General features: G+C 53.1%; 1 protein-coding gene across 2 annotated transcripts in view; it reads left to right on the plus strand.

Moving 5' to 3' along the window:
- The window catches only part of SLC9A2 (solute carrier family 9 member A2), a 126,732-nt gene that overhangs the window by 35,851 nt on the left and 77,541 nt on the right, over nt 1–13,340 (plus strand). For both annotated transcript variants that reach the window (XM_045587294.1, XM_036453950.2), the window contains exon 2: nt 8,331–8,794. In XM_045587294.1, coding sequence (XP_045443250.1) covers nt 8,331–8,794 — 464 coding nt within the window. The remainder of the gene's footprint in view (nt 1–8,330; nt 8,795–13,340) is intronic.

A 13,340-nucleotide genomic window follows, 5' to 3' on the forward strand; every position in this document is an offset into this window, starting at 1 on the left:
GGCATTTCTCTATGTTGTGCATCCAGGAACAAGGTAGGATTTTCAGCTTCTAGATTGCTGGGGTTTATAGAAATCTCCCACTTCCTCTGAGACCCACTGCTGGGGAGGCTCTGGGGAACCCAGACACACCCAAAGAGAAACTGAACTGCCTGGAATTGGGGCAGGAACTTGGATGCAGCTTTCTTCTAGACAGAGGTGCTCTCAGTGGAGGTGCTCATAGTGATGATTGTTCCAGTGCTGGGACTTCCCCAGTCACAGGGCTGACTGCTGCTTTCACCACTCTTATTTAACATAGGATTAAAACTCCCAGCTTTAGCAATGAGACAAAAAGAAGAAATAAAAGGCATCCAAATTGGAAAAGAGGAAGTAAAATTATCGTCATATCAGAGAACCCTACAGATTCCACACAAAAAAAACTACTAGAACTGATAAATAAATTCAGTAAAGTAGCAGGATACAAAATAAATATCTAGAAATCAGATGCATTTTTAAACACCAGTAATTAATTATCAGAAAGGGAAACTAAGAAGACATCATTCACAATTGTTTCAAAAAGAATAAGATACCTAGGAATAAATTTAACCACAGATGTAAAAGGTCTGTACTCAGAAAATTATAAAACACTGAAGAAATAAATTTAAGAAAATATAAATAAGTGGAAGCATGTACTATATTCATGGATATGAAGAATTCACATCATTAAAATGTCCATATTACCCAACGAAATCTGTATGTTCAATGCAATTCCTATCAAGATATCAGTGGTGCCAAAACCGGTTTGGTTCAGTGGATAGAGCATCTGCCTGAGGACTGAGAGGTCCCAGGTTTGATTCTGGTCAAGGGCATGTACCTTGGTTGTGGGTTGTGGGCACATCCCCAGTAGGGGGTGTGCAAGAGGCAGCTGATTCATGATTCTCTCTCATCGAAGTTTCTAACTCTCTATCTTTCTCTCCCTTTATCTCTGTAAAAAATCAATTTTATATATATATATAAAATCAGTGGCATATTTCACCAAGCTAGAACAAGTATTCAAAACAAAAATTTATATGGAAACACACACACACACACACACACAAGAAAAAAATAGCCACAGCAATCTTAAGAAAAAAGAACAAAATTGGATGAATCATGCTACCTGGTAAACTATACTACAAAGCCATGTAATCAAACAGCATGGTACTGGCATAAAAACAGACATATAGATCAATGGAACACAATAGAGAGCCAAGAAATAAACCCACAACTTTATAGTAAATTAATATTTAACAAAGGAGAAAAAAATGCATAATGGGATAAAGATAGTCTATTCAATAAATGGTGTTGGAAATATTTAACATATATGTGCCAAAAATTTAAACTAGACCACCTTCTTACACCTAACACAAGAGTAAACTCAAAATGATTAAAGGCTTAAATGTTAGACTTGAAACCAAAAAAAAATAAAAACCCTAGAATAAAACATAGACAGTAAAATCTCAAATATTTCTCATAGCAATGTTTTGTTTTTTTCTGATATAGCTCCGCAGGAGAAACAAATGGAACTATATCAAATTTAAGTTTTTAATTTTTTTTAAATTGATTTCAGAGAGGAAGAGAAAGGGAAAGAGAAATAGAAGCATCAATGATGAGAAAGAATCAGCTATTGGCTGCCTCCTGCATTATCCCTGGTCTTAAACCCAGGCTTGTGCCCTAACCAGGAATCAAATCCTAACCTCCTGGTTCATAGGTCAACACTCAACCACAAAGCTACACTGGCCTGACCACACTGAAAAGTTTTTGCATAACAAAGAAAATCATCAACAAAATGAAAAGACAATCACTGAATAGGAGAACATATTTGCCAATGATATGTTATTAATATCCAAAAATTGTTAAGTACTTATAAAACTCAACACCAGAAAAACAAACAATACAATTAAAAAATGGACAAAGGACCTGAATAGGCATTTCTTTAAGGAGGACATACAGATTACCAATAGACATATGAAATAATGCCCTACATCACTAATTACCAGAGATGCAAATTAAAACCACAATGAGATATCACCTCACACCTACCAGAATGGCTATCATCAATAAATCAGCAAACAGCAAGTGCTGGTGAGGATGTGGAGAAAAGGGAACACTCATGCACTGTTGGTGGGAATGCAGATGGTACAGCCACTGTGGAAAGCGGTATGGAGTTACCTCAAAATTAAAAATGGAACTGCTTTATGACCCAGAAATTTCACTTATGAGAATTTATGAGAAATACTACTCAGCTATAAAAGAAGGAAATTTTACCCTTTGGAATGGCATGGATGGACCTAGAGTGCATTATGCTAAGTGAAAGAAGACAATCAGAGAAAGACAAGTACCATATGATTTCACTCCTGTGGATTCTAATGAACAAAATGAACAGGCAATACAGAGACAGACTCATAGAAATCAGGCTGGCAGCTTCAGAGGTAGGGAGTGGTGGAGGAGTTGAGCAAAGAAGAAAAAATAGAAAAGACAACAAACAGGGTGGTGATGACTGGGAGTGAACGGGGTGTGGAGGAGGGCATGGGGATAAATGAGGTTGGACAGAGACTTGACTGGGGGGAGGGGGGGAGATTACATGGTACAGTGTTTTATTTCACTTAGCAGAATGCACTCCAAAATTCTACTGGTTTCTGATGTGTTTACAATTGTGCACCTGAAACCCATCAAGTTTTGTTAGCCAGTGTCACTCCAATAAATTCAATAAAAAGGAATAAATAAAAATTATATTTTGTTATGTGAGCTGAGATACATGAAATTAGCATTTTAGGCTGAATGAACCTGCTTTATTTCTTTTACTAGAGGCCTGGTGCATGAAATTTGTGCATGGTAGTCCCTAGCCCAACCTGCACCCTCTACAATCCAGGATCTCTCAGGGGATGTCTTACTGATGGCTAAGGCCCACTCCTGTGGTTCTCTGCTCTCTGCAGGGTCTGGGGGTTTTGCTGCAGCCATGGAGGTGAAGCCCCCATGCCCTGCCCTCTGCTCTCTGCCTGCCTCACTATGCACCATGCGAAAGAAGCCCCAATGCCCTGCAGTGTGCTCTGTCTGCCAGGCCTGGGGCCTTCGCCAACACTGACACACTAAGGAAGTCCCCATGCCCTGTTGTCCAGGCTCTGTCTGCGGGGTCTGGGGGTGTTCCCGCCACCACCTTGCTAAGGAAGCCCCCAAGCCCTGCTGTCTGAGCTCTGTCTGCCATGTCTGGGGACTTCCCCGTCATCACCCTGCAAATGAAGCCCCCAAGCCCTGCTGTCCTGGCTGTGTCTACAGAGCCTGGGGGCAGATCCAGCCTCGCCACTTGCTCCCCGAGAATGCCCGCAGGGCTGACAGGCCCAGATGCTGCAGTACCTGTGGAGGGGGCGGGTCCAGCCTCACTGCTCCAGTAGACAGGTCCAGATACTCCAGCAGTGGGGCTGAGGGGACTGGGTACTGCCATCTTGTGGCTACAGGGGCCGTCATTTTTGTTGTGGAATGACAGTTAATTTGCATATTACCCTTTTATTAGATAGAATTGCTTAAGAACAAGTTTAATGTACTTTGCCAGCCAAATATTCCTTGGTGTACTCCAGTTTCCCGAGGTGCTTTGTGAGTGAGCAGCTCCGGAAGCGCACTCTGCAGAGCTGGTACTGCATGGCTCCTACTGGTCACAAGCGTGGCGAGTGTGCAGCCCTTAGCAAGGCCATGTGCTGGGTCCCTGAACAGACGCAGCATCCTTAAGACGGTGTGTCTGCTCAGCTCAGGTGCTCCTTCCTGAGGCCTGCCCAGCTCACTCCACAGCAACCCGCTCCTTCACTGCTGGGAAGAGTCTGAGACTTTGTATGGCTTTTGGTGATGTGAATGTCTCATTCAAATTTTTACACTGTTGCTCTTTTGTGGGTTGTGCTATCTAGAAGCTTCCAGTGTTTCTCGCTTTGCTTTCTTCCCAGAACTTGACAAAGAGATTATTTTAAAATATAGACCCGGTGCACTAAATTTGTGCACAGGGAGGGAGAGTCTCCTCAGCCTAGCCTGCACCCTTTCCAATCTGGGACCCCTTGGGGGATGTCCGACTCACAATACTGGACCACTGGCTCCTAATCGCTCATCTGTCTGCCTGCCTGATGGCCCATAACTGCCCACTCAGGTCTGATTGCCCCCCACTGCCTCTGTGTGCCAGCCTAATTGCCCCCAACTGTCCCTTTACCAGCCTGGTCACCCCTAACTGCCACCCCTACTGGCCAGGTCCTCCCAAACTGTGCCTTCCCCCCCCCCCTGCCTGCTGGCCTGGTCACCCCCAACTGCCCCCTCCTCCCGCCAGCCTGGTTGCCTCATGCAGCCTGCTGTTTAGACATTTGCTGTCCCTCACTAAGCTCCCTGGTTGTAGGCAGCCATCTTGTAAGGGTGTGAGGGTCAATATACATATTACCTCTTTATTATACAGGATAAGAAGATATGAATTAACTGCATTGTCTTTAAACATAGTTCCTTATTTTTTAAGCTCATTTAATTTAAAAAATATATCAGAGAGAAATTAAAATAAATTCACTCCAAGAGAGGAATATTTAATTGTGCATTTTGTACAGGAGACCTCTAATCATGGTCCCTTCCCATAAGTGAATTTCTATTGCAATGAAAATAAAATCCGTGTTGAAGCAGCCGTTCTCAACAGACTTCAGTGCCAGTGGTCAGTGCAGGGCAGTCTGATGCTGTGAACACTGTAAGCAGGCAGTACGAGGAACAAATTGGGCCAGGGTAGGTGAGCCCAGCTGAGGGCGAACACGGCCCAGCCTGGTCCTGACGGCCTGGCGGGGAGCACGGCTTTTAAAGTATTTTTAAGTGGCTAAACAAGTTCTATAACGATATGTTGTGACCCAGAAAACTGCATTCTAGTTCCAAGCCCACAAATAGCGTTCCGCTGGTGCACAGCCAGGCTCCAGCTCTGCCCTGCCTCTGCCTCTCAGCAGCAGAGCCGCATGCAGGTGGACTTCCTGCGCCTGCAGAGGAAAGAGGGGGGACTTCCTGCGCCTGCAGAAGAAAGAGGGGGGACTTCCTGCGCCTGCAGAGGAAAGGGGGAGACTTCCTGCGCCTGCAGAGGAAAGGGGGGGGACTTCCGGCACCTGCAGAGGAAAGAGGGGGGACTTCCGGCGCCTGCAGAGGAAAGGGGGGGACTTCCTGCGCCTGCAGAGGAAAGAGGGGGGACTTCCGGCGCCTGCAGAGGAAAGAGGGGGGACTTCCGGCGCCTGCAGAGGAAAGGGGGGGACTTCCGGCGCCTGCAGAGGAAAGGGGGGCCCACTGAGCGCAGAGGGCCTGCAGGCTCCCAGTCAGCGGTTCGGGAAGACACTTTAGTCGGTTCCCCCATAACGGACACATTTCCGGGAGTATTCGCTGGGATGTGACGGGAAAGCAGTTCTGTGCTCCCCTTCTGTGTGTTCCCCTCGACAGCCTTCCCGGAAATGCCAGGGGAGAGAGGACAGAGCGCACGCCCGTTGGAAACGCTGGTGGTTTGTTCTGTGAACCGTTAAGTGTAAGAGCTTTCTGGCTTTCTGAGTAATCATCTCACCGACAAGTGTGATGCTTGTCCTTCCTACGAGTGTGGACACCCACGCTCAACGACTCAGTGCCGCGGAGCGTGTGGGAAAGCTCAGCGTCTACCCGCTGCCCACAGCCCTGCAGCTCCGGGAGCCTCCCCTCACCCTCCTCGCCGGTGGGCAGCGGCAGGTTCAAGCCCGGTCCTCTACCAAGGCCGACGGGCTAAGCCTCCCTACAAGAGAGAGCAGCACTTTGAAAACACAACCCTGGTTTCTTAAGTAAACGTTTCTTCCTCTCCTTGCTGTTACCCGCTCTGCTCCTCACCCCTCCCGCCTCCTCCAGCCCTTCCTCCTGGCCCTGGGTCTCCACCTGTGTTTAGGCTGCTGGCCTGCCCTCCCAGTGGTTGGCCCCGTCCTCCCCCAGCTGGCCCCGCCCCTCCAGGTGAGCCTGCCGCTGGGTCCTGGCCAGGATCAGTGATGCACCTGAGCGTGGCAGGTGTTGGCCTGTGCTGGCCTGTGCCGTCTCTGCTCCTTCCTTCCCTCCTCTGGGTTCCCACCTCCGTCCTGGAACCAGGACCTCCTTCCAGCACAGGGATAGACAGCACCCCGCATGGGAGCACGGGGTCCTGGGCTGCGTGCAGGGAAAGGAAAAGAGGGGAAGAGGGGAAGGAGGACCTGCGAGAACAGGCTCCCCCTCCCAGGTTGCCTGCAGAGCCCTGCTCCTGAGTCTGTTTCTTTGGCGCTGTGTCCTCTTGCTCTTGCGTGCACAGGAGGGAGAACCAGCACTGGGGGCGTCTGTGCCACTGCAGCTCCCGGCTCAGTGTCCTCACGGCTCTTTCTGTGGTGGGTGCATGGGTCCCCAGGTCACAGATGAGCAAACTGGCCTCAGTCTGATGGTAACTTCCCACAGCCACAAGCAGAGCCTGGAGGAGCTGGATCACAGCCGGGCCGTCATCTGGGCAGCCGGCAAGGCCCCAGCACGTAGGTGCAGCCTTCAGGTCTGCGTCTCAGAAAGGAGCTGAATGCCTATGACCCTGGGAGGCCAGGAGCATGTCCCACTGCACAGGGAGGGCTGCTGCAGGGCCAGCCCGCCGAGGACAGGGTCAGGGCTGTGGGGTCAGGGACTCCTGCAGCTTCCCTTAAGAGAGGTCAACAGGCCAGAGGTCATGGGGGAAGCCCTACGGAACCAGGTGAATGTGTATGTTCCCCAGCAATTACCAAAGTCTGCTGTAATGTGAATAACAAAATCATCCAAACTGGAGGGATGGTTTGAATACCAAATAAATGTTAACTTAATTATTTAGAGATTAGTTATTTGCATCTCTTCAAATTATGGTGATTTTCCTGGTTCACAAACTATTGCATGCTCTTAGAGTACCACTATGGCTTCCAAGAGTTTACTTACTAAAACTCTGTGGCTGTAAGTGTTCAAGAACTCACTCCGTTACTTCCATGTTATCTTCTGATCACTGAGGTCATTCCCACGTGCTGCGCTGGCTCCACCATGCGGACAGCCTCAGGACGCCGCTGCCTGCAGACAGGAGTCCTCACGGGCCCTCAGGGACCCTGCCGCGCAGTCACTCCCCAGGCCCGCATGCCTGTGTAGCCTGTCCCCTCGCCCCTCCTGCGCCCCCGCATCACAGCCCCACCGTGGCCCCTGCTTAGCAGACAGTGTCTCTCCCACATGTCACTCCCTGACGCCTGGTCCCTCTCCTGGAGGTCAGCACCCTCCCACCAGGTGCCGACTCCGGTGCTCCCCAGCCCTCCTCTCTGCTCAGGGCCACAGCTGCTCCGTGGTAGAGCAAGTCTCACACACCCGCTCGGTGAGACCAGAGACCATGCCAGGTCACATCCCTCCCACAGCGGCTGCCCACCTCCTGTGATGGCTGACGGGGTTGTCTCTGAAGGAAACACAGTCCCCATCTGGGTGACGGAGCCTGGAGCTGAGCACGGGCCAGGGGTGGAGGGGTCCTGACCCTCCTTCGTGCAGCGTGACAGGGCGTCCGAAAGCCGGCGTGCGGCCTCCACACGTGGGCCTCTTGGACTCCGTTCCACCTAAACATAAACAGGGTCGACGAGGTTGCATCAGAATGTGCTGGAATCAGGATGTTGTCCCAGATGCGAAACTGCATCATCTGATTTGAGAAAACAATCAGAACTTAGACGAATGGTACTGAGGGTTGTGTGCCTGTGACAACCTGCCTCTAATTCAAATTTAAAGTTGTACCTGAAAGTACCGGAAAATAGCTTTAAGGAGATCATCAGGCTTTTACATCAGAACCTAGAAAGCCAGTCTAAGCCAGTTGTACCTGCCTGGGAGATTGTTGTGGTTAATCCTCACCTGAGGACACTTTCCCAGGGATTCTTAGAAAGGGTGGGAGAGGGGAGGGGGAGAGGGAGAGGGAGGGGGGGAGAGAGAAGGAGGGGGAGGGGAAGGGGGGACGGGGAGGGGGAGAGAGGGGGAGGGGGAGGGAGAGGGGGAAGGGGAGAGGGAGGAGGGGGAGGAAGAGGGGGAGGGAGAGAGGAAGGGGGAGAGGGACGAGGGGGAGGAAGAGGGAGAGGGAGGAGGGGGAGGAAGAGGGGGAGGGAGGAGGGGGAGGGGAGAGGGGGAGGGGAGAGGGACAGGGAGAGGCCCTGATGTGAGAGAGACACATGGATTGGTTGCCTCCTGTGCACGCTCTAGCCCCGAGCCGAACGCAGGGCCGGCCTGGGACATGACAGTAGGCCCATCAGTTCTGTCGGGGCGGCTGTCTCCCGCTGCTCCTGCTTGAACCGTGCTGTGTTTCGTTTGCTCTGGGACAGGCTTCCACCTCTACCACAAGCTGCCCACCATCGTGCCCGAGAGCTGCCTGCTCATCATGGTGGGCCTCCTGCTCGGGGGCATCATCTTCGGCGTGGACGAGAAGTCGCCCCCTGCCATGAAGACGGACGTCTTCTTCCTGTACCTCCTGCCCCCCATCGTGCTGGACGCGGGCTACTTCATGCCCACCCGCCCGTTCTTCGAGAACATCGGCACCATCTTCTGGTACGCCGTGGTGGGCACGCTCTGGAACTCCATCGGCATCGGCGTGTCCTTGTTCGGCATCTGCCAGATCGAAGCCTTCGGCCTGAGCGACATCACTTTGCTGCAGAACCTGCTCTTCGGCAGCCTGATCTCCGCTGTGGACCCCGTGGCTGTGCTCGCTGTCTTTGAGAACATCCATGTCAACGAGCAGCTCTACATCCTGGTCTTCGGGGAGTCCCTGCTGAACGACGCGGTGACAGTGGTGAGTCCCGCGCTGCGCGGCACCCATGCTGCCCGGCCTCCCAGCCTGAGATTCTCCCTGAGGATTTCTTTCCAGCCGAGTTCCTGTCCGCATGTGCCCTGGGCATGCCAGCGTGTGGCAGGCCGCCCCTCTCAGCGTGGTCACCAGGGCAGCCGCATGGGGGTCTGGGCCAGGGGCAGCCAGTGCCCATGGAGTGCCCTCCCCCCTCCCCCAGGTCCTCTAGTCTCACGTAGGCAAAGCTCAGCACACAGCTCACTTCTGCTTCACACTCAGCCAGCATTGTTCTGGTACTTATTCAGAAAATGAAAATTATTTTAATTCTTATTAATTGGCACATAGAGGCAGAGACAGCTAGGGTCCTGTGTCAGCAGCAGGTACCGCCACCCCCCGCTGAGTCAGGGGGAGCTGAGTTCCAGAGCCTTAAAGGGCTCTGGCTGGTGGCGGGGATGGGGGGATGGGGGGATGGGGAGATGAGGAGGATGGGAGGATGGGGAGGATGGGAGAATGGGGGAGGGGGGAGGAGGGAGGGGGGAGGGGGGCATGGAGGGCTGAGGGGGAGGGGGTGGGGGAATGGAGGGCTGAGGGGGAGGGGGGAGGGGGGAGGGGAGAGGGGGAGGGGGAGGGGGAGGGGGTGGGGTCATGGAGGGCTGAGGGGGAGGGGGGAGGGGGGAGGGGGGAAGGGGGAGGGGGGGCATGGAGGCTGAGGGGGAGGGGGGAAGGGGGAGGGGGGGTGGGGGGGCGGGGGGATGGCGAGGCAGGAGCGCCATGGCCTGAGGGTGCGCACCTGGGCTAGGGCTTAGACAGCCTGTGGAATGGTGTTCTCCCCATTTTGCAAATAATAAAGTTGAGATAAAGCGTATTAAGTAACGAGTATTTAAGTAGTTTAAGTAACTTATATAATCCCCCATTGGTTCCTGATTAAAATGCTACCGCTGAATCGCTCCCACGTTCGCACCAATGAACAGGAGAGCCAGCCTCACCCTCTGTCACCTGCACGCGGACCCTGACCCGGACACAATGTCATCCTGAAGGACGTCCATTAGCTCCATGTGTATTACTTTTTAGAAAATAAGTTTGGTAAGGAAACTTGGAAAAGCTGCCGGGAGCTTTAGGCGGCACGTGCCTCCGCGGCACAGCCCGCCTCCGTTACCTGCCGCTCCGCAGGCAGCCCAGCGCCCCGGGGGCCTTGGGGAAGGGCATCGCAGTCAGGCTGTCACTCTCCTCACCTCTGAGCACCGGCCTTTGGTCAGCGCCTCCTGTCCGGCTGCGGGAGACGGACAGTTGGGTGTGGGTTCCCGCACAGAGACGCACCCCACTCTCCGCTTACTTCCTGGGCAGGTGGTGCCTCGGGCCGGGCCAGCAGCGTGAGCCTCGGCCGGGCTCTCAGACCCCCAGTCAGGTGCTCCCTGGTCCTCCTGGGGTCCTCAGGAAGCAGGGCTCAGGGTGCGAAGGCCGCCCTCCAGAGGCAGGCCCGGGCTCCCTCTCAGGGCAGAGCCCTCCGGCGGACGAGCTGCCCGGACCACAGGGAGCAGGGCCATTGCGGGGGCCAGGCAGCCCCAAGGCCAAGGCCCTAAGTCAGGCTGACCCTCATGGCTTCACATGAAGGCCTTCCTCGGTGGGTCATGTGCCCGAGGCTGGAAGCCTGCCCGTGCGGGGCCTGCCCATCGCTGAAGAACAGCTTTCACTGAGCCGCTGAACAGCAGAGTGAGTTAGAAACACACTATAAGAATTGTGATTCTGTCTCTTAGTCAGGTGCCTTCGCAGTATAAAGGTGGACATGTTTTCTGGGAGGTTTTCTGACTCAGTCATCTAGTGCAAGAACCTCATGGAATAGACAGAGATATAAAATATGGCCAGGCCGTCGCCACTGTGGCTCAGTGGGTTGGGCATCGTCCCGTCCACCGAAAGGTTGCTGGTTGATTCGAGGTCAGGGCGCATGCCTGGGCTTCAGGCTCACCCTGGTGGGGATATGCAGAAGGCAGCCAATCAATGTTTCACTGTTACATGGATGTTCCTATCTCTCTCCCTCTCTCTTCTTCTTTCTAAATCAATTTTTTTAAATAAATAAATAAGAGTTAAATAAAAAGTTCTCCCTCGCATTGGAGATAATTTTTAAAAACATATGGACCATGCCACATGCAGGGGAAAGGATAAGTCGTTCTGAGTTGCAACTAGAAGGGTGGAGGCTAACAGGAGAATTAATGTTAAAAGTGCAGTCTGGAGAGTGAGTGAGATGGCAGGCCCCCAGGTCATGGTGAGTTAGATGTGAGCTGGCAGAGCTGAAGGTTAGAAAACCTACCCAAGATGTCTCCAAGCAAAGAAGAACGCTAACATATGGCTGCAGTCAAGCTGTGTGCTATTGCCCAGGGCAGGGTGGGGGCATCCGGCCTGCGGGTCAGGCCTGCAGCATCGTTTGGCCTGGCCCTGCCAAGGCATTAGGAGAGAGTTAATTAATGTTTGACAGACAGAGCGGCTCATTTCTAAGCTGATAGTTTGGTGCGGCCTGTGAGTGATGTTACAAATATCCCATGGCCCTTGGCAGGAAAAAGTTCCCGCCCCTGGTCTGGGGTGCAGTGGATTGGATAGTAGGTTGGAATTATCCGGAGAAATGCCAGTCAAAAAAATAAAGGTGAGCTTTTTGATAGAGTTTTAGTGCTTTTCCATATAATTAATATTTTAGAAAAGCATTTAAAATTTCTTTTATTAGCCTCACCAAAGATTGCTTAGGCTCCTGGTTATTTGAGAAGTCTTGCTATTTCCACAGTAGTTCGTAATCCAATGGCCTAGCTTAATACATGTAATTTCCAACATCATGTCTCGACCATGTCAATGCAACCTAACGTTCTAACACATTTCCCAAGAAGACTTAACCTTGTTCTGCCTCTGCCACACCAGCCTGGCGGGAGAGCTGGCGGGAGGCTGGCGGGCTGCTGGCTGCTGTGCGGGGCAGTGGGTGTCATCATGGAAGCGGGAGGGGAGTGGTGACCGCCTGACACCTCCCTTTGCTTTTGCAAATAGCAGAATAGACTTACAATTCCTCACCCAAGAATGATTCCTTTGTGCTTCACGTCAGAAAAGGTGGCCTGGAAGCTGTTTTCTGGGACAGATGTGTCTGAAAGAGGACTCTGAGTCGTGTGCATCTTCACTTCATGGTTCCCCTGCATTATTGAACATTTTAAATCTGCAGTGGAAATAGATAACCTGTGATGTGAGTAATGTGAGTGTTTTAGGAACATAACTGTGAGAGAAAGACTGGGAAGCACACAGCTGTCAAATTAGCCCATTACGAACCTGGCAAGTCAGGCTTAAAATACCCTGGCCTGGAGGTCACCTCTGCACTGACACCGCGCCCGCGGGCAGAGGGCACACGCTCCACAGACAGAACCGACTCCGGAAGCACTTGCTTCCCTGCGGTGCGGTTACGGGATTCCACTGGAATGAAGTCCAGGGTTGTGGTCAGCTGTAACTGGAAGAATTTTATCTTGTTCTGATCGGTAGGTATCAAGTTCAGTGTAAAGCAGGTGGGAGGTTGTGGAAAGCTTTCTGGTTGTCAAGGTAACGCTGCTACCTAAGATGTTCCCTGCAGCACTGCCCGGGCAGCTGTGGGGGCGGAGTGAGAGCCGGTGCCCAGCCGGCACTGGGCACAGCCGGGAACATGAGAGGCAGGACGTGGCGCGGGCAGCCCCAGGAGGGAGCTGGCAGGAAAAGCGCTCCAGGACAGCGTGGCAGTGTGCCGGCTGCTCCTGAGGAAGGGGTGCTGGGCCTCTCCTGGCCTCGGGGCGGGGGCACGGGGCGGGCGGGGGCAGGAGAGGGGAGAAGGGCGGAGGGCTCTGCGCGGGGGCGGGAGTTCTGTTGGAGAGCTGAGCACCTCAGAGGCAGCACCCACAGCACCCGCGGCCCCCGCAGACCCTGGGTGCTGGGGGTCAGCACTGCAGGAGGCGGAGGGGTGGTGGGCAGTGGGGGGCCAGGCTGCCCAGGGGAAGAGCAGCTCCAGAGGGGCCCGGCCAGGCAGGTGCGCTTTTCCTAGATTTAGCAGCTGCGTTTCTCACTCTTCGTTTCAAAAACACACAGGAGGGAAACCCAAGATGAATAAGCAGGGTGTGTGCAGCCTTGGCCAGTGTGGCTCAGTGGTCAGAGAGCCAGACCATGCCTTAAAGGGTCACAGCGTCAGCTCCCATCAAGAACTCGTACCTGGTTGCAGGTGGCTCCCTGCCCCCGGTGTTTCTCCCCACCCCACCCCACCCCACCCCCTCTTAAAAGCAACAGGAAAGGTGAGGGTTACACAGTGAGCGAGGGGGGAGCTCTGTGCAGCGGCAATGGCACCCCTCCCGGAGAGAAGAGCGCCAGGCGTAGGAGCCCCCCACGCCGGCGGCCCTGAGAGTGAAGGACGGATGAGTGAGTCTCGGGTGTGGAGGGATCGGCGTGAGGCGAGCTGTGGCTGCTGGTGCAGTGGAGGCAGGTGGCCGTCCGTCTCCTCGGGCAGTGAGTGACCGTCACCTTGGCCTTGGCCGCGGGGAAAGGTATAAATAGCGCCTCTCTGAGCCGC

Source organism: Pipistrellus kuhlii, unplaced genomic scaffold (assembly GCF_014108245.1).
Source record: "Pipistrellus kuhlii isolate mPipKuh1 unplaced genomic scaffold, mPipKuh1.p scaffold_m20_p_27, whole genome shotgun sequence".
NCBI classification, from domain to species: domain Eukaryota; kingdom Metazoa; phylum Chordata; class Mammalia; order Chiroptera; family Vespertilionidae; genus Pipistrellus; species Pipistrellus kuhlii.